Genomic DNA, 21,205 nt, shown 5'->3' with positions numbered 1-21,205 from the left:
GAGAGAGAGAGAGAGAGAGAGAGAGCCATAACGAATGGGCAGGGCCCTGGATGTCTCACTGGGGTGGGCACTTGTGACTTCTTAATGACACGGTGCCCATCAAGTCCACTGGGCCGGACGCTCAGGCAGCCTCGCCACCTGTGTTGAGATCGTTGCTTTCATGCGGCTCATTAAAATTCCCACTGAGTCTCCAGCCCGGAGGGAGGGGGGAGGGGGGCACTGCGTTGCCTCTGAGCCTTGATACTCAAGCTGCCTACCAGCCAACAGCCTCTTGTCTATGGAGTGGGTTGTCCCTGTGGCTAATTGAACTTGACGTGCCATTAGCCTGTTTGCTTGTTGCAGAATATTACATTATGATATGGCTGGCTGGAAGGCCTTCACCCTAATCAAGCCTAATTGCCATGATCTCATAAACCTCTGAAAAGATGGAACCGGGATGGGCCAGAAGCAGACGGCAGCCAAGAGCGCGGGTTCCATCTAGTGGGCACTTGGCAAATGACACCCCGAGCTTTTCACACCCACCCTGGCGGAAACATCAATTGCCACCAGTCAGTCACGTCCACGCCCAGCAACCCCACGTGTGCTCTAGTAGAAGGCGCTCAGTTGAGCTTTCAGTGGACGTAAATGGCGAGACCTTCTTCCAAGATGCCTTCCTGGGTTAACAGCCGCGTGCACTACCTGCTAAGGAGCCCTGTTGGCGTAGTGGGGGGCATGTTGATCTGCAAACCACAAGGTGGGCAGTTCGAATCCATCACCTTCCATTTCTCAAGAGACACACGGCTTCTCCTCCCACACAGATGCTGCGTGTCAACTGTTACCACCAGCCAAGGACTGTTTATTCCACCCACCCAGAAAGCACCCACCAGCCGGAAGGTCCCTGGATATATATATTACAATTTTTCTGTATTTTATTTGTAGTGTATAAATATGTTACCATTTATTGATCCATTATAGTGTTGATAGGCACTTAGATTATTTTAAAATTTTGTCTTTTATAAATTATGCCGTTATGAATGTTTTTGTCCATGTCTTCAGTATGTAAGCAAATTTATGTAGATTGCTCTTGGGATTTATTTTGGAATGCTCAGGGCTTATTTTGGAAAATGCTTAAGTCCAATTTTAGTAGATAACACCCATTGGGCAACGTCGTTGTACCAATTTACATTCCCACAAATAGAGGTCAGTTCTAATTGCTCCATATCTATGCCTATGTTTCACATTTTGTTCTTTACATTTTAATTTTTTTAATTAAAAAAAAGAGCAACCTTCCGAATAATTAAAACGGAAAGAACAGCAAATCCCTGGATCATTAAAATCATACTCATGTCAACCTTTCCCCAAGACTCCCGAAGCTTCGGGTATGAGGCAGACAAATAACTAGCTTGCTGATAAAACCTAGAACATAAGAATAATTGTTTTTAATATATAAAATGTAATTTACTGACCACAAAACTCACCCCTTTAAAATATAAAATTCAGGGGTTTTATAGTCTACTCAGGAAGTTGGGCAATTTTAGTTCAAGAACATTTTTTTTCACCCTTACTGCCTGCTCCTCTTCAGAGATAAGAGAGCCTATAGCCATTGGAAGTGACTCTCCACCTGCCCCACCCTTCTGCCCTCATTGCTGTTGTTAGATACTGTGTTAGTCTGGGGACATTAGAGAAACAAATCCACAGAAACTCATAAGAGAGAGTTTGATATAAAGGGCAAGTGTACATCAAGAAAATATCCTGACCCAGTGCTGCCCAAGCCCACAAGTCCAACATTAACCCATATGTCCGACACCAATCCACAAAGTCCTCCTCCATCTCACAAAACACACGCAATGATGCCAACTGCAGGAGGTAAGCCGAGTCAGTGAACATGTAAGCATCTCAACGCTGGCAGGGGTCTCCACACGGCTGCTCCAGCACCCAGGGCTACATTGGGGTAGGCCCATGTGGCTTCTCCTCAGGGATGTCTTGCAGGAAGTGAGCCTTGTCAGCTGAAGTAGGGAACTGGCTAAGGCAGCTACACCCTGGTCCGACTATCAGAGAGCAAGAGACCCGAGAACTCAAAAGACGAGGCTCACCGAGCCATTTATCCCTCTGCTCTTCAATTAACTCCACATGTGTTTATCGGCCAGGTTGGCACAATAAACTTTAACTACCTCAGGTGCCATCCAGTCACCTCCTAGTGCCCTTTTGTACAACCAAAGGGAATGTTGCCCGGTCCAGGGTCTTCCTCACAGGGACTGTGTCTGAGCCCATTGTTCATATATACAGGCGTGTCCACCCTACGACCTTTCGTCTTCATCTTGTATTACAATATTCATATGTCCTCCAGGTTCATCCCAGTGGTAGCAGGTATCCACACTTAATGCCTTTTGTGACCGAAGAGTCCGGCTACATCATGCTTGCTTCTCCATTCATCAGGTGGCGGGCGTTGGGGTGGATTTGACTATCTGAACGATGCCGCCGTGAACACTGGTGCACACACTCTAATGTGCACCTTTCATTTCAACACATAGCAAGCCACTGCCTTTGGCTAGAGGCAAGACGGACTGCCTTGCACTTGGTGGGCAGCCGGTTGGCCGCTGACTCACGTCAGGGATCGCAGGGCTGTGAATGCCCTGAAGTTCATGGAGAAGAACCTCTTTGAAGTGACTGACAGATGCCCACTGGTTTACCATTGCCTGCTGTTGGGTCACTCATAGCGACTCTGTACAAGAGACTGGCACACTTCTCCACCCCTACCCTCTGCCAGCCTCATCGTCATTCTTATGTTTGAGCCCATGGTTGCAGCCACTGTTGATCCCTCTTGTCGAGGGGCTCCCTCTTTTCCTCTGTCCCCCCACTTTATCAAGCATGATGTCCTTTTCCAGGGACTGGGCTCGGCCGATAACGTGTCCAAAGTGTGTGAGACAAAGTCTCCCCCATCCTGGCTTCTAAGGAGCACTTAGCTGGACTTTTTTTTTTTTTAAACATTTTATTAGGGGCTCATACAACTGTTATCACAATCCATATACACATCAATTGTGTATAGCGCATTTGTACATTCATTGCCCTCATCATTCTCAAAACATTTTCTCTCCACTTAAACCCCCGGCATTAGGTCCTCATTTTTCCCCTCCCTCCCCGCTCCCCCCTCCCTCATGAGCCCTTGATAGTTTATAAATTGGTATTTTGTCATATCTTGACCTGTCCAACGTCTCCCTTCACCCACTTTTCGGTTGTCTGTCCCCCAGGGAGGAAGTCACATATAGTTCCTTGTAACCGGTTCCTTCTTTCCTACCCACTCTCCCTCTACCCTCCCTGTTTCGCCACTCACACCACTGGTCCTGTAGGGCTCATCCGCCCTGGATTCCCTGTATTTCCAGTTCCTATCTGTACCAGTGTACCTCCTCTGGTCTAGCCAGACTTGAAAGGTCGGATTCGAGTCATGGTAGTGGGAGCGGGGAGGAAACATTTAGGAACCAGAGGAAAGTTGTACTTCTCATCGTTGTTACATCGAGCTGGACCTCTTCTAAGTCAGTTCTGTCGGTCCTTTTGGCCGGCCATGGCGCTGCCACTCAAAGGCATCGATCCTTCTTTGGTCTTCCTTCTTCAACGTCCCCCTCTTACCTGCATAGGAGGTGATCGAAAACATCACGGCTTGGGCCAGGAGCACCTTGGTCTTGCATGAAACGAACTTGCTTTTCAAGACTTTAAAGAGGCCCTGGTGCAATTCGCTGGGCAATCCCTTGCCTGCTGCTTCCATGCGCACTGATGGTGCACCCAAGTGAGACCACACCCTGGACAACTCCCCACTTTTCTCCATGGATCATGATGTCACCCACTGGTCCAGTTGCAAGGCTTTCGGTCTTCTTCACCTTGAATTGTGTCCATACGGAAGGCGGCAGTCCTTGTGCTCCATCAGCAAGCGCTCCAAGTCCTCCTCGCTTTCAGCAAGCAAGGTTGTGTCAAGGTTAAGTCTTCTCCTGTCTGAAATACAAGAAGCTTTCACAGAAGCCCAAATCCGGTGCCTCCAGAAGGGTCCTGCCTCACCTCTTCAGGCTGCTGGGTGGCTTGTGCTTGTTTATTTTGCGATCGGAGTGAAATTTGCCAGAGGTGGTGGGCTTTTCCATGCAGCAATTCATTTGCATTGTGTGGGATGGGATTGCTTGGGATCCCTGTAGTGCAGCAGTTCTCAACCTGTGGGTCACGACCCCTTTGGGGTCGAACGACCCTTTCACAGGGGTCGCCTAAGACCATCGGAAAACACCTAAATATTTCACAGTGTACAATTACCTACTGCTTTGTGATTCATCACTATGCTTTAATTATGTTTACTTATGTTCAAGTTGTAGCAATGAAAATACATCCTGCATATCAGCTATTTACATGATGATTCATAACAGTAGCAAGATTACAGTTATGAAGTAGCAACGGAAATAATTTTATGGCTGGGGGTCACCACAGCATGAGGAACTGTATTCGGAAGGTTGAGGACCACTGCTATAGTGGAACAGCCCTTTGGCTCCCCCCTCCCTCCCCATGTGCACTGTTCCCACTTTGTCCTTCCCTCCTACCTCTTCCTGCCTTTGGAGGTGGGTCTCCTGGCCAGTGCTGCCCCATGGGGCCTCCAGTGGTGGCTCGTTCTAAGGAGTCTGTACCTTCCCAATGGTGTTCGCTTTCTAGGCCTGTCTATCATTTGGCTGTTATTTGAGCCAGAGGGTGAGTTCGGTCCCAGTCTCAGACACCAAGGTTCTCCCAGTCTCTGCTGGACCAGCCAACCTAGTCCGGGCGCTGCGTTGCTTTGCCGAAGAGACACTGTTCCCCAAGCCGGGGTGCAGAAGTCCCCCCCCCACTGACCCTTTCTTTCCTCTTTTCTTCTCCCTGCTTGCTTCCTGCCTGGTTTTCATCTCTGTGGGCCCCTGCTCTCCATGCAGGGGAGAACCTGGGATTCTGGGAAGCCTGTGAGGACCTGAAGTATGGAGATCAGTCCAAGGTCAAGGAGAAAGCGGAGGAGATCTACAAGTGAGGACCAGCCAGCCGGTTGGGAAAGCTTCCCCTTTGGGTCCCCCTCCACCTCCCGGTTTTGTTTATGGTTGGGGATGGAAGGGGGGGGGGGCAAGCTTTGGCAGTGCCTTCCTGCTCCTCTGAAGAAAACCTGGTGAGACCTGTCCCGTTCCTTGGGATTTGGGGAGTTTTCCCTGATGTCAGACCCAGGTCAACTACTCCCGCTTGCTGGGAGGAGCTCACAGCGTTAAAGTAAGAGGCTAGTATTCTCACTTGCCTTCTTGTTTGTAAATTTGATCACCTCCTTCCTGGGGGGTGGGGACTGGTGGGGTGGGGGCGGATGCCTGCACACCAAGACCCCAAGGTTAGGGGGGAATTCTGTGGGCCCAGGAAGCTCCCTTGATGTCCTTCCCAGAGTAATGGGTGCCCAACTGCCTTGCCCACCAAGACGCATGCCCAGCTTCTAATTCCCAAAGTCTGCTGTAAGGGCCAGAGGAGCCCTGGTGACCTAGTGTTTACGCATTGGGCTGCTAACCGCAAGTCAGAAGGTTGAAACCACCAGCCGCTCCCCAGGAGAAAGATGAGGCTTTCTACTCTTACAGTCACAGTCTTGGAACCCCCAGAGGCAGTGCTCCCCACTCCTATAAGGCTGCTGCTCCTATGACGTTGCTGGGAGTCAGAAGCAACTCAATGGCAGCGAGGTTTTGGCTGCAAGGACTACACTGCCTCCATGTCTACAGCCTCCTTCCTCATCTCGGTTATGCAAACCACCTTTTGAGTTCCAAAGATGTTCACTCATGTGACCATTTCTAACCTCCCATGAGCCAGAAGTGCAAGGACTGGGCGACGTGCGAGTGCCTGGAATTCCAGGAGAGCTGAGGACTTGGGAAAGGAAGTCCATATTGGGCCCTAGTTGGGGGACATTGACCTGGCTTCTCAAACATCCATGTGCTGGGGCCATGAGATGTCTCCCGAGTCAGTGTTTCAGACTGGTCATTAACCATCTTTGGAGTGGAGTTGGGGGACATTGACCTGGCTTCTCAAACATCCATGTGCTGGGGCCATGAGATGTCTCCCGAGTCAGTGTTTCAGACTGGTCATTAACCATCTTTGGAGTGGACCCAGGGGAGCAGAGACCGTGACCCCCTGTGTGGAGTTGTCTGAGCCTGGTGCCAGGTTGTGTCTTGGTATCCATCTTCCTGGGGTGTAGGAGGCTCTCAGCGCTGGGACTCCAACGTGCGAAGGACGAGCTCTTCTCCGGCCTCTTCTTTCTGGTGGGAGTAGGTCCCCTACCAGCTCCGTGCGTACCAACACACACGGAGATCTCCAAGAAATGCCAGCCCACAGGTGCTGAAAGGACAAGGACCTTCCTCTAAAACCTCCCCCACAGCGGACACCTGAATTCAGACGCCTAGCCTCCCAGTGACGGAGTGGGTGGCGGCTTGGGCTGCCAAGTTCAAGGTCAGCAGCTTGAAGCCACCACACACCACGGGACTGAGATGGGGCTTTCTACGTACCCTTGCAAAGACTTTCAGTCTGAAACCCCAGGGGCAGGCCTCCTCTGTCCTATAAGGGCGCTGTGAGCCGGAATCAACTCGATGGCAGGGAGGGAGGGAGGGAGGGAGGGCTGGGTTGCTCCCTGGAAGGCCGATGAGCAAGGAGACGGAAGATAATCAGACGGAGGTGGGGTTCTTCCCCTTATTGTCCCACCAGAGCCAGCCTGGACGAGCTCCCCCTTCTCGCTCCCCCTCCTACAGGCTGGGAGCAGCCAGGCTAAGCACTCATATTCACAAACCAGCAGGCCTGTTCTCTTGCTTTCAGGAAACAGTGCTTCAGAACGTGTTCAACATGTTCCCACCACCACACACGGCCACCGAGGCAGCTCATCCTGATGGCATCTGAGTAGAACCATCTTCTGTAGGGTTTTGGGTGATTGAGGGTTGGAAGCAGGTCACCAGGCCTTTCTTCCGAGGTACCAGGAAACTTTAGGTGAGCAGCTAAGCATGTAAACCATCTGCAAAAATCTTTGAAAACAAAACAAAGATCATCCAAGCCCACTGTCCTGGTGTGGGTTCCGACTCACGGTGACCCACAGGACAGCGTAGAACTGCCCCTGCGGGTTTCTGAGATTGTGAACTTGACAAGGATGGGGCTGGTGGTTGAGAACTGCTGACCTTGGGGTCTGCAGCCTAGTCAGCAACCCATTATGCCATCAGGGCTCCTCAGTTTACAGAAGATGCCACTGAGGGATGTTGCTTTCAATCCAATCTCCAGTGGTGCTCAGGACCTCCAGAAGAAGGTGCCAATGGCTGGCCTTGAATTTACCCGACCAGGGCTCCTTCAAAATCGGTCTCAAACCAGCCCCCTGCCATCGAGTGGAGCCTGACTCACAGTAACCCTATAGGACAGGGTCGAAAGGACCCTGTGAGTTTCTAAGAACGTTGCTCTATGGGAGTAGAATGCCTCGTCTTTCTCCCACGGAGTGGCTGGTGGTTTTGAGCTGCTGATCTTGCAGTTAGCAAACCGGTGCATTACCACTACACTATGAGGGCGCCTAAGAAGGGCCCCACCCTGGCTGATCTGGGCCACGTCAACCCCTCCCTTCCATGCCGCTTTTCACGAAGTCACTTGGATGTAGCCACATTGGCTAACATTTTCCTGCCCCTGCCCCCAGGCTCTTCCTGGCCCCAGGGGCGAGACGATGGATAAACATAGACGGCAAGACCATGGACATCACGGTCAAGGGGCTACGGCATCCCCACCGCTACGTGCTGGATGCTGCGCAGACCCACATCTACATGCTCATGAAGAAGGTAAGCAGGGCCCATCGGGACGTGCCTGCCAGGAAGCCCCTCCCTCCTGCCGGGGCACACGTGGTGTCCTCGTGAACTGCCTTCCACCAGCCACCGAGCTGGAACCCGCAGGAGCTTCCGAGTTTGGCAGTTTGAATCCACCAGCCGGTCCGTGGGAGAAAGATGTGGCCGTGTGCTTCTGTGGAGAGGACTGGCCGTGGGGACTCACAGGCAGTTGCACCCCGTCCTGTAGGGTCGCTATAAGTCAGGGTTTGGGGTTCAGTGGTGGTTAGGTTATAGTTGCTGCAGAGCCCATGTCCATGCGCAGTGTAACGAAATGTTGTGCCCCTGGATGGACTTGAATCACCAACCTTTCAGCCAGCAGCTGAGCCCTTCGCTGCTCGCACCACCCAGGGGTTCTATCCCTAGTGTTTTGGATTCTAAGGTGTTCCCAGGTGAAATGGTCCAAGGACCGCTCCTGAGAACTGCTGCCCTGGGTCCGGGCGAAACGCCCTTCGCAGGAGGAGCTACTTTATCTTCTGTTGCTGGGTCAGGTTGGGTCATGTAAGTAAGCACCCTCTCTCTTGTCATGATTGTTTCTGGTTTTTTTTTTTTTTTTTGATCGTTCGAACCCCCCTAGGATTCGTATGCGCGCTACTTAAAGTCTCCAATCTACAAGGAGATGTTGGCCAAGGCAATTGAGCCGCAGGGGAGTTCCAAGAGAAGGTGAGTGGAGTACCTGGGGTCACTGGCTGCTGGCTATCTGCTCACAGAGGACGGTCAGGGGACCACGATGGAGGCCTTAGCTGAAGGGCCTTAGTGGGCACTGGAAGTGGGTGCCTGCTTTGCCTCCGAATGCCCTGGCTCACTCTAGCAGACTCCCCACATCCTTCCTGCCCAAACCTTTGGTTTCCCTCATGCTGTGGGCGGATGGATCAGGCTGATCAGTGCCCTGGTCATAAACACCAGCATCTCAGTGGCCAACCTGTCTCCACTTCCAACAGATTCATGGAGTTTGATTTCACGTCCTCCCTCTATCCTGGTCATGATTTGAGCACTTAGGGAGAACTGCAGCAGGTGCTCCTAGAGAAAATGCTAGACTATTTCTAGCATGTACACCAACAGCAGCAGCCTATGTATACATGTTGCCTCCAAAGACCGCCTTTCAGCAAGGCTGTTAACTCGTCTGGTCTTAACCTTCGGCACTGGATGGGAATCTTCCCACCTTGCAGAACCACTGGACAAGTGGATGAAATCATGTTCCACGGGGCAGTGTGAGCTCTTCTTGTTTTGAAAACAAGCCAACCAACCAGCCAAAAATCTCCACGGGGGGTGAGGATTCCACAGAGTAACCAAATGACAGCCTGAACAAAGACAAGGGCTCTGGCAGAGGTCTCCATGGCACAGGCTGCGTGCTTGTGCCCCGTGTTTGGTAAATGTCCCTCCGTTGGCTGGCTCGGCCCCCGCTGGGCTCTTTGCCAGTGTCTTTTGTCTATTCAAAATAGGGGGGATGGCTGGACCAGAGCCTTTATCCGAGGATCTTAAAAAAAAAAATCTACCACCCCAACCCAACTGGGTTTTGCTTCTTGAGGATAATGGCTCTGCTGTGAGGAGGAGGAGAAGGAGGCCTTTGTGGGGCCGGTCTACGACGTTTGTGAGGAAGGAAGGGCATGCAGTGCCCCTGGGGACTTGGAAGCCTCTCCTTTCAATCACCAGGAAGGACCTGGAAGCTCCAACGTTGGGTCAGAAAGCTGTGGGGAAGGAGGGTGGGGCGTGTCTCACACTGTTCTCCAGATAATTTTTATGTTGGGGCAGATGCGAGGATTCAGTTAGGGTCTTTCCTGGACCCTGCCAACCTGCTGCTTTGCCTGTTGGGGTGGCATCGGACCCTTGAACCTTGGCTGCGGTGTGGGACCTGGAAGGCTGGTGATTCACTCTGGTGTCGTATGAGCCTTGGGGGCCGCACCTGGGGGTGGTGGTGGTGGCTAAGCTCCAAAATAGCGTCCCTTTGAGTGGATTCCGACTCACAGCAACTCCATAAGGCAGAATAGAACAGCCCCTTTGGGTTTCCGAGACTTTAAATCTTTCAAGTCTCTTTCTCCCTTGGGTCAACTGGTGGGTTCAAACACTTGACCCTGTTGTGGTTAGCAGCTGGATGCGTAGCCCACTTTGCCACCAGGGCTCCATCTGGTCCATGTGCCTCAGGTGTAAGTATGTGGTATGGGAGTTTCCCTGGGCCAGTTACTTCTAGCTCCAAGCCTCTCCTTTGGGGGGCAAAGCCAACACGAGGTAGGACTGCACCTCTCTTGGGGAGATCCCAGAGCCTGGACATTTGCTGTCTCCAGGGTCTGCAGTCTGCCATTGCAAGCCTTGTTTTCCAAGCCTCTGGGGCTCTTCAAAGAGATGGGTGCTCTGCTGCCTGCAGCCCTTGCAGAGCTCAGGCCCCAAGACCTTGGCTCCCAAGGTCACGGTAGAGAGAATTGGGTCCCGGGAAGCTGTTTGCTTGCAGCCAGAGATGATAATCAGGCCCAAACCCGGGTGTGTGAGTGGGGTACAAGTCGAGCTCCTCACCTGTCTCCAGACTGCTTTCTTCTGGAGTCTTCTGTCGGGGCCCCTGGGGCAGCCTCTTCTGCCTTCTTGGAAACCGAAGGGCCAACTCTCGCCTTGAGACATGAACACTAGGCTTTCAGTAACCGACTTCCTCCTGGTGCCCTCAGCCTACAGGAACTTAAGAAACCAAGGTGATGTCTTGATCCTGCGAGGGGCTATGGGTAGTCTTCTCCAGCAGAAGAGTCTTACCTCCCCGCCTCACAGAGACCTCAATCGGCTCAGAGTAGCCTGTGCTCCACGGATGTCCAGGGATGTCCAGATTTTCCGGAAGTTGATTGTAGGCTTTTTCTATGGAGCTGCCTCTGGTGCACTCAAACCAGCGACCTCCTGGTTAGCAGCCGGCTGAGGGCATTCATCATTTATGCCACCGAATGCTCAGAAAAATCTGAGGACCATTGGTGCTCACTCAGGTCACAGTCACATTCCCCCAAGGTGGGGTGGAGCGGGGTGAAAAGCAAAGGTTGGACACACCCACTGAAGACCCCCTCCCCTCCAGTTTCTCCTGGAGAGAGAGAGAGGAACCGTTCCAGGTCTGACCTTCCAACCCCAGCCCCACCAGGAGTCCCTGAATTCCTGTTGGGTAAGCAGGGGGTGCTTTCTGCTAACCATCACCCTGTCTTTTGTTCCAGCTCAAGCCTCCCATTTATGCGCCGCCACCTCCGCTCCAGCCCCAGCCCCGTCATCCTGAGGCAGCTGGAAGAAGAAGCCAAGGCTCGAGAAGAGGCCAACACCGTGGACATCACCCAGGTCATGAGCAAGCTGGACCGGAGGAGCCAACTCAAACAGGAGCCGCCTCCTCAATAACTGTGCAGCCTTGGCAGTTGGTGGGGTGGGATGGGGGACAGACCCATGGGGAAGGCAAGTCAAGAAAGGTAGGGTCAGCGTCATGGTCCTTTCTCCAACTTCCCCCCTCATGGGGCAGTGAGGTCACCAGATTCATCCTACATCCCGCTCACATCCTGCATTGGCTTGACTTCCCAACCCAGCTCCCAGAGTGGGGGCTCACACGTCAACTCACCGAGGGGCAGGGCTGCTTAGGGAGGGAGTGTCACCTGGCTCAGGTGCTGGTGACAGCCTATCCTACTTCCTCATAGTGAGAACTGGAAACAGCCTGGTCTGATTTGGGAGACAGTAAACAGGCATCCCCTCATCCTCAAGGGATGTGGGTCTAGTTTAATTTTATGAAGCTCCTTGCTCCATGCTTACAACTTAGACTCTGCTTCTAAAATGCTCTTAGAGGGACCCCTGAAGGGACAAGTTCACTGTTTCCCAAAGTGGATGATGCACCCCCCTCTTCAGAAGGGGGAGGTGCTAGAAGGATCTGACAGGGGCTGCAAAAGTGTATGCCGACACTTCTCTTAGATGGTGGGGCAGTAGTTCAAAAGTTTCCATTGGCCGGGGTGGGGCTGGGGGTGCTGAGTACATAGATATCATTTCTTTTTCTACAAAGGAGGTGTTAGACTAAGTGAGTTTGAGGACGATGGGCTAGTCGCAGAGCTTCCCTCTAGCTGAACTGCTGCTGGTCTCAGCTGTGGCACCTCGGATCTCTCTGCCACCGAGCTTAGTTTTTCAAATCACTGTTACCTGAGGGTGGGGGGCTCTCTCTTCCTCCCTGCCTCCCCAACTCCTTCTCCCACTGGCTCCTGAACGTTCACGGGAAATGGAATGAAGAGATCATGGAATGTTCCCATGAACTTGCCGAAGCCCCCTCACTTTCTGGGGGAATAGGGAGCTGGTGGGAACAGAGAACTTGGCCTATGGCCCCTAGAGAGGTCAAAAGAAATGGACTGCTGAGGGGCAACTTTTCAAGGGGCTGATGTCTTTACTCAGGGGACAAGGAGTGGTAGACCTCCGGGTCATTGTCAAGGTGATCAGACCTCTCTAGGAACTTCCCTACATGTTATGCTTCCCTCTTCTGCAGCTGCAGCCCAGGGCCATCCCAGGGCCAAGGGTGGAGGGAGAGGACAGTATACACTTTGACCTGGGCAAACCTGGAAAGTCATCCTGGAAGTTAGGCTTAGCCTCTTCTACTGTGTGCAGAGATAGAGCAAGAAAGTAAGCCCAAGCCCAGCCTTGCGCATCAGGAAGTCGCCTTCGTGGAGCTCATTTATTGAGCACCTACTACCTACCAGGTATTGGTGACTAGAATGTGGAGTTAATAGTCTAAGGCGGACAGCTGATAAGTCGGCAAACTGTACCTGTTAGTATAACAACAAAACCATGCATGTTCCGTGGCATACGAGTGTTTGTTGCTCATGCCTGTAGGGTCATCTGGGAGGCTCTGTTGATCTTGGCTGGGCTCCCACACCTGCCTGTGGGTGGGCTCCTGCCGGTCACCCCACAGTGGCTTAGGCAGGGATGAGTGGGGTGGTCACATAGCTCTCATCACCAGCAGGCTGGTGTGGTTGTGACGCCCTGGCAGCGACAGAGCTTGCAAGGGAGCAAAGGGAAACACATAAGGCCCTTGAGGTCAAGACTCATTGCCCCCCACCCCCCGAAAAGATCACAAAGAAAGCTTAGATTTAAGGGATGGAGGTTGGGGGGATGATCTCCATCTTGCCAGTGAAAGAAATGACAAAGTCATGTGGCTTCAAGGAAGGGCGGAGAATAGGGGCATTGTTGTAAACAATCACACAAACACAAGGGTCAGAAAGCCTGCAGAGAGGAAAGGACTACAGTGCTGAGGTGGGGAAGCTTTGCAAGGAGGGTAGACTAAGGAGGCCTTCTCTCTGAGGAGGTGAGAAAGAGTTGGTCAAAGCACGTGGTCTAGGCAGGGAGAGCTTTCCAGGCTGAGGGATGAATGCCCGGGGTAGGGTGGGGGTGGGGGTGGGGGTAACCATTCAAAGAGAGCAGAAAGATCAGGTGCTCAGGGCCTGGCAGACGAGGACGCTGTGGTCCAGGACGAGGCTAAAGAGGCAGGGGCCAGGTCATTGTAGGACATTGTAAGGAGTTTCCAGCCACTGGCTTCATGTTAGCGCACTGCTCAGCTTAAAATAGGAGAATTCAATTTCCTGAATTTCCCAGCAGTCCATGACGAGGTTACGCCCGAAAGGGCACAGAGAACTATGCTTTACTCATCCGTTTTTTGAGGAACTTTGGAGTACCCCAACTCTGGGTGATTCCGTAAGCACACCTTTCGGGCCATGAACCGACCAGTGAGTGGCATGAAGTGGTGGGCCACGTCTAACTCACTCTCCATCTGGAGCCTGAAGCCGCTTCTCCAGCATCAAGGGTTGCAAGCCTTCATGAAGGAATGAAGGGAGCAAACGAGCCCTGGGTTTGGAGAAGGCTCAGGCTTCTGGTGCTGGCCCGACCCCTAGTCATGCTGTCTCCGGCCAGCCACGTGGTCTCTCCGCTTCCTCCCTTAGGAAACGAAGGGTTGGGACCAGATCTTCACTTCTCACAATGGGCTTTGTGAATTCCAAGGGGTCCCCAGCCTGGGGCATCCATTTTGCTTAGAGATTTGGAATGGGAGGCAAGTTCGGTAGTTGAAAAATATTTTAGATGAAAATAGTCATGAATATATTATGAAATAGAATGCAAAATGTCTATGAATTTTTTATGATAAAATTTGAGATATCAAAGACATTTCACGCTTATCTGTGGCAGGTCCAGGCTTGGCCCTCAGACTCCTGGGGGGGAACCTATTCACCCTGTTCTCCTGAAGGTTGGCCTACTTTAGTGAGGACGTTTAGGAAGGAGGAAGCCAAAGAACACTTGGGCGCTCTCCTAGTTACACAGTATGAGCTGAGACCACATACCTAGGTTAATAGTGGTGGATGCTAAATACATCATGTCTTCACCCATGTCTTATTGATCTTTTGGTCAACCACCCACCCATATCCCACAGGTCCTTTGGTCAACCACCCACCCATATCCCACAGGTCCTTCATTCTCATAAGTCAGACACCTAGTAGGTCTTCCCTAAACATTGATGACAAGACCTCTTTCACGTCAGAGGCAGAAAGATCCCACAACCTAATGGCACACATAGGCATGTCAACAAATGTAGGTGGTTACTCTTTATTGACAACAAATGAAGCAAAAAAGAGAAGTGGGTTGGTCTTAGAGTTCTAGTGTATGATGAAGGAAAACAGTCAAGTTCTTCTTAGTCTAGGTTCTCCTCCCTCCTCCAGCTCCTAACACAGGAAGTTGAAAATGTGACGCAAAGGAGAGAGAGAGAGAAGAGAGAGATCTAAACTATTCTTGTTTTAGGCACGGGAGTATAGAAGCACACACGAACAGTCCCAGTCTGATACCATGGAGCTTTCGTTCAAAAGCAGGGTTGAGTCATTCTGAGTTATGGAAAGGGAGAGACTTTAGAGGTTCATTCACACAGAAGTGGTTGTGAAGCTGCGAACATGGACGAGAACTTCAGAGAGAAAGAGGGCAGATGAGAGGAGGGGGATGGGACAACAAAGGGAGAAGACCACTGAGAGGAATGTTGGATTCAAGGGAAGAGAGAAGAGCTAAGAGCTATCTCTGAGGAGGGGAGGCAAGGCCATGAATGGTGGCCAGCAGCGTGGCCGTGGAGCTAGGTGGTGTTCATTCAATATTCCACGTGTACCGCTCCATTCCCAGACTCCTGTGCCGTTGAGTTAGGGTCCTGTGACTCGTTCTGGCCAATGGACTGTTAAGAGCCTGGTGACCCACCTCCATCTCTCTCTTCCCTTGCTCTGGGGTGCCTTTGGCATCCACATCATCCCTCACTCCGCACACTCACAAGCTGTAGGAAGCCCCTGGCCCTTCACATCGACCTTTGGGTGACCAAACCAGGGACCTCTAGTGCATGAGAGGCGGGAGAGCTTGGAGTCCCGGAAGCACAGCTCATCCTGACCCGGGAAAGAAACATCGAAGACTGCAGGAGTTGAGTGCCCACCGGAGTTAGCAGCTAGGGGGCGCTGGAGACGTTGGAGGGCAGAAGGCCTATCTCGTGGGGGAGGAGAGGGACTATGATGGGGCAGTGGGGAAAGGGACCAGATGGAGGCACTGTGCACCCTGCCTGCCCGCACAAAGGCCGCCCTCTCCCAGGAAATGAGAGTTCAGGTGGCCACCAGGTCTTCTGCGAACTCCCCTCTGTTGTCTGGGCTGGGTCACGAATTGCACCTTAGGGTGGGGGTGGGGGCTCCTTGGCTTTGCCTTCCATTACAAAGCCTGTAATTGTCATCTCATGTCAACATGCTCCCCCACCCCATTGCATGCTCTCGCCCCCTTGCTCAATAAAAAGGCAGAACATTAAAAACCCCAACCCCCCAAACCATGTCCTTCCTCTGCCACCGTGTCTCTGTCGTGTCACCTTTCTTTGCCGCACATCATGCATGCCACTGCTTTGCTGCTTCGTACCCGTGGTGGGTGGGGTGGGAGCTGGAGGGACTGGGTCTCCAGGCCTCTGGGGGAGGGCCGGAGGCTGGGGCTCCTGGGGCCTTGGTGGAAGGGGCTAGAAAGCACATCTTGCTTAGCATCCGGGGCAATTGGGCTAGTGGCTACCAGCTTGGAAGAAGGGCTTGTCTCAGGCCAGGTGAGTGACTCACCTGTCGTGGCTCCTGGGAGAGTCTGTCTGGAAAAGAACAGGTTCTGGTGGAGGAGTCAGTGGGGAGACGAGGGTGGAAGGCAAACACAGATTGAGGGGGCTGTGCCCTGGAGTAGATAGATCCCCCTATATAGTATGGTGTGCACTTAGAAGCACAGGTAGGGAGCACTGAAGGAACCCTGGTGGCACAGGGCTGAAGCGCTCAGAAGGTTGGCAGCGTGAGCCCCCTGCTGCTCCACAGTCTGCTTCTGTACAGATCACAACCTTGGGAACCCTCGAGGGCCAGTCTGCCCTGCCCTGCACGGCACTGTGAGCTGGGACCGACTCCACGGCAGTGCGCTTGGCTGTTTGGGGTTGCAGAGTGACAGGTCCGGTCATGAACGTGTCCAGTGATCTTCGATGACTTGTGTCCCCTCCCCGAGTCTTGGTTTCCTTAGATGGAAGTGGGGGTGATGCCAGGAATTCTGAGTCTGTGGGGCTCCAGATCATGAGCCAGGGGGAGTGAGTGGGCATGAGAACAGGGATTCTGAGTCCATGGGGTTCAGTTTATGAACCAGGGGTCTTCAGTTTGCTGAGAGAGGAGGGCATTTATGCCCCACCCCCTCCATCATTGATGTTGATACTGTAGCCAATCTCTAGGACCCCAATGTCCTTTCTGAATCCCAGAGGCAATGGGATGGCCAGGTGGGCCAGTGGAAAGAGCAGGTGCTTTTGGATAACTCAGACCTGGGTTCCGATTCCCACTGGGGCGGTTAGTGATTGGTTGTGGAGTCACGGATCGCCTCACTCATAAGAACTTGGGACCCCACCTGATTAGGCGCTCACAACAGTCCAGGTAAGATTGAGGCCGGTTCTGCGATGGCTGTGACCAGGCTGCCGGTGCTTTTTGGTCTGGGACAGTTGGGAGGAATCCACTGTCAAGCTCATTCACATTGTTGGCCGGTGTCAGTTCCTTGTGGTTTTAAAACTGACGGCCCTCTTTCCTCCCTGGCTGTCCATCCCCGGAGCTGCTCACATCCCTTGCTGTGTGGCCCGCTCCATCTCCACAGGCAACAAGGGCGCATTTCTTCCGCTCGTGTTGTTCATCTCTCTGGTGTCTTCTGTCTCTGGCCTCTGGCTCCAAATCTGTGCGGCTCATGGGGTGATTTCCCCTTTAAAAGTCAACACAATCTCATCACATTTACGGTTCACCCCCACACTCCCGTTGGGAGAACCGTGGCACGGTGACAGCCCACCTCCATTTCAGCTTCTTCTCTAAACCGGGCCGCCTGCGCCTGTTGTCGTCGTCACGGGTCATCCACCTGGTTCCAGCCCATAGCAACCCGTGCACAACAGGGGGGACCACTGCCCGGTCCTGTGCCATCCTCAGTGTGGAAGGTCTCCTCCTTTTTTGTTGCCCTTCTACCGAACATGGCGTCCTTTGCCAGGGACTGGACTCTCCTGACAGCATGTCCAAAGTATGTGAGAGGAAGTCCGGGCCCCCTTGCCTCTCAGGAGCGCTCTGGCCGTACTTCTTCCAAGATCGATTGGATTGTCCTTTTGGCAGTCCATGGTACTTTCAATAGTCACCACCACCACCATTCTTTTTGGTTTTTGTTTATCATGATATTGTTTATTGGTCTAGTTCTGAGGATTTGTTTTACGTTGAGTTTTAATCCATTCTGAAGACTGCATTCTTTTTTTTAAACTAAATCATTTTATTGGGGGCATGTACAACTCTCATCACAATCCATCCATCCATCCATCCATCCATCCATCCAGTGGATCAAGCACATTTGTACATTTGTTGCCATCATCATTCTCAAAACATTTGCTTTCTACTTGAGCCCTTGATAACAGCTCCTCATTTTTTTCATTTCCCCCCTCCCTCCCCACTTCCCCTTCCCTCATGAACCCCTGATAATTTATAAATTATTATTGTTTTGTCATATCTTACACTGCCCGAGGTCTCCCTTCACCCACTTTTCTGTTGTTATATGTAGATGTATAACCACAATTCTAATGCACCAAGTCTTCTTCGGTCGTCCGTAGTCCATGCTTTGTAGAGCTGAATTCATGAGACAATCATCCTCCTTCACCTACCAGCTGTCTCTCAAGCCCTTCGTCAGGGTCTGACCCTCCCCAGCAGCATGATAGGGCTGGCTCCTGGAGGAGACAGACACCCTCCTGGAGGAGACAGACAACCTCCTATAGTCCGGGCTGCACTCAGAAGCACAGGCAGAACCACCTCAACTGATAAGGCACCGCTGTGACGGTGGGGGTTGGCTAGAAACTGCTCTCCTTGAAGTGCCCCCCACCCTCTCTCTTCATGGGATTTGGGGTGAGACCCAGAGCTGTGCTGCTAACAAGTATCCTGACTGGTTTATCGGACGCCTGCCCATCACACTGAGACACCCAGCAAGGGCGCTCGGGGGAGAGTCGCTGGCCTCTGGAAATACTGGCTCTCTTGGAAGCCCTCCTTGGTGTGTCTGGCCTTGCCCACGGGTGCCTTGGGCATCAGGCAGGCCCTGTGGGAGCAGGCAGCCTCAGGCTGCGCGCAGGGCTGGGGAAAGGCGGGTTCTTCTGAGCAGGACTCCGTTTCAAAGAGGGTTTGTTCTTCACCGAGGTCACTGCCAATTCTCTCTTGGAGGCTGCATTCAGGCAGACTGTCCCCGAGCCCCCAGGCCCAACTGTGGCCCTCAGCGTTTGATGTGGCCACGGCAGGCCTCCTGGAGAGGGCGGCCACCCCAGCCAGTGGGCCCCTATGCTCCGAAAGGGGAAGAGAGGCAGAGAGCAGAGAATCTCGGGAAAATTCTGATTTGTGGTCTTTCCTGGGGACAGCAGTAGGTCCCCTGGCAGGAGGCTACCTGGGGTCATGCCACTGTCACAGGCGGCTCTGGGCACCCTGGGCCATGCCCTCGGAGCCCCCGGCCAGGCCCTGTGGCTCACCCCCGGGCTCTCTCCTTCCTCTCTGCAGCGGCGCCAGCCCACGGCGCCCAGCCCGCACCTGGCCGTGTACACAGGGACGTGCGTGCCCCCCTCGCCTTCCTTCTCTGCGTCCTGTCGCTCCCCGAGAAGGCCCTTCCCCTCGCCCGGCCGCTTCCGAAGGCCCAGCAGCACCGTCTGCCCGTCGCCCATCAAGGTGGCCTTGGAGCAGGAGGGGGAGGCCAGCGGGACCAGCGGCCGCCACGGACCCCCAGTGGTCGGGGGCAGCCAGGCCTCCGTGGACTCGGAGCTGAGCGCCGGCCGCCCCCCACCGCGCTCCCTGCCCAGGGCGCCCCCCAAGGCCCTCGGGGCCCTGTCCTTCCGCAGGTTCCTAGGGCGCAGCTGCCTGAGCTCGCCCGCCTTTGCCAGGCTCTCACCCAAGTGCCCCCCTGTGCCCCACGGCAAGGTGCAGCCTCTGGGTGATGGGGACCAGCAGCGACCCCGGTTGAGACCCAAGAAAGTGGCCAAGTAAGCAGCAGGAGGGGCTCTGGGTGTGTGTGTGTGTGTGTGCATATAGGCCGGAGTGCATGTGCCTGTCTGCCTAGCTTTCTGTGCACGTATGACTGTGTATTCATGTCTCTGCATGCACATCTCTGCCCATGTGCACACATGTCTGTATATATGCATGTCTGTCCCAGTGTGTGCTTATGTATCTAGATGCATGTACATCTGTGCAGGCATGTCTGCGTGTGCAAGCATGTGTCTCTCCATGTGTGCATGGATGCCTGTGTGGATCTATCAGTGAATGCGTTTGATTGTCTGTACATAGGCAAGGGTGCTTCAAAAAGTTCCTGGAAACATTTTATTTTTTTTCAATCATATATATTTTGGACACATTCTATTTTAATCTCATTTTCCCATGAGCTTTATGAAGCCCCTCATATGTGTGTGCATGTGTGTCTGTGAATGTGTTTGTGTGCATGTGCATGCCCATGTGTCCATATGTCCCATTCTGGTGGTGACAGGCAGGGGCCTAATTCCAGGGGCTCCAGCCCCCAGCACCTTTCCCCACGTCCCTCTCCAGACACCCACTGCCTGGCCTGTGTGCCGGGATCCTTGTCCTGTGGAAGATGCCCAGCCTGGGCAGCTGGCTGAGCACACAGCACAGACGAGCCCTTGATAGTCCCTGGGACCGGCAAAGAGCAGGAAGGCGTAGAGGAGATACACAGAGCATCAACCCACCTCTTTTGGCTTGGGAGAGGCAGTCAGAGGTGCCTGACTGACCTTGAGAAGGAGACCCTAGGTCTCTGTATGAGACCCTGGGTTGCCATAGAGACCTGAGGATCAAGGCCTCTCCTCTGGTCCACATCTGACCAAGGAGATGAGGGAGAGGTCAGGCCCTGTGTGGGTGGCCGACAACTCTTCCCAACGTACCCTGGGGGAGGTGTGTCCGCAGTGGAACTGCTGGTATACTTCAGATTGGGAATAGGCTGTTCAAATCACTTATAAAACCAAACTCACTGCCATCAAGTTGATTCCAACCCATAGTGACCCTACAGGACAGGGTAGAACGGCCCCTGTGGGTTTCTGAAACGGTCACTCTTTATGGGACTAGAAAGTGCCATCTTTCTCCCTCGAAGTGATCGAGGGTTTCGAACTGCTGACTAACAGCCAAGAGCAGCCCAACACGTAACCACTGCGCCACCAGCACCTCAGTTTTGTCCTGTATCAACACATACCCTACAATTCAACAGTCCAGTCCCATCAAGAAGAGTTGCACAATCATCACCGCCATCAGCTTTAGGACATGTCCCTTCATTCTGGTACTCATCATTATTAGCTCGCAGTTCCCCGTGCTGTCAGCCCTCTGATGGGGAGGCAGGGGTGTGTCTGGGGGCATAAGCTTGGGGTGTGCTTCCCCCCTGACCCCACACACCTGCACTCCTCTTGCCCCTGAAGCTTTTTTCAGATCAAAATGGATGTGCCCGCGGGGAGCGGCACCTGCCTGATGGACTCGGAGGAGGAGGGCGCAGCTGGCGTGGGGGGCCACCGGGAAGTCATCTGCCCCTGGGAGAGCATGGCCGAAGGGAAAGCAGGCTGACCCGAGGCCACCGGCCAGAAGCTCCCGCTGATGCCCAGTCCACCGAGGCTGGCTGGGGCATGGCATGCTCGTTCTCAAACCCAAGTGCATTCAGATCGTATTTGGGAGCCGGAGAGACAAGGTGGGGGGCTCTGGGGGGGATGCTTGGGGTGGGCCCCCATGGCACCTCCTTCCCTCACTCCTGACCTCTCTTCCCTTGGGCAGAAGAAAGACCTGTGACCCGGAAGGCCTTATTTGCTGCCTTAAAACCGATAAAAGGTTACCCTGTAAGCGTCTCTTTGACTGGAA

General features: G+C 53.3%; 1 protein-coding gene across 3 annotated transcripts in view; it reads left to right on the top strand.

Moving 5' to 3' along the window:
- The window catches only part of RGS9 (regulator of G protein signaling 9), a 65,402-nt gene extending 44,379 nt beyond the window's left edge, over positions 1 to 21,023 (top strand). For 2 of the 3 annotated variants that reach the window (XM_004709179.3, XM_045299875.1), the window contains exons 14-19: positions 4,911 to 4,998; positions 7,655 to 7,793; positions 8,413 to 8,498; positions 11,012 to 11,129; positions 18,869 to 19,344; positions 20,776 to 21,023. In XM_004709179.3, the coding sequence (XP_004709236.1) occupies positions 4,911 to 4,998; positions 7,655 to 7,793; positions 8,413 to 8,498; positions 11,012 to 11,129; positions 18,869 to 19,344; positions 20,776 to 20,917 (1,049 nt within the window). In that variant the 3' untranslated portion in view covers positions 20,918 to 21,023. Of the gene's footprint in view, positions 1 to 4,910; positions 4,999 to 7,654; positions 7,794 to 8,412; positions 8,499 to 11,011; positions 13,172 to 18,868; positions 19,345 to 20,775 lie in introns of those variants that run through there. The other variant, XM_045299876.1, reaches the window with a different exon arrangement.
- The last annotated feature ends 182 nt before the right edge of the window (positions 21,024 to 21,205 follow it).

Source organism: Echinops telfairi, unplaced genomic scaffold (genome assembly GCF_000313985.2).
Source record: "Echinops telfairi isolate 266 unplaced genomic scaffold, ASM31398v2 ScPeMD7_7458;HRSCAF=8496, whole genome shotgun sequence".
In the NCBI taxonomy this organism is placed as follows: Eukaryota; Metazoa; Chordata; class Mammalia; order Afrosoricida; family Tenrecidae; genus Echinops; species Echinops telfairi.
The sequence above is the reverse complement of the archived record's forward strand: the minus strand, read 5'-3'. Positions and strand labels throughout refer to the sequence as shown.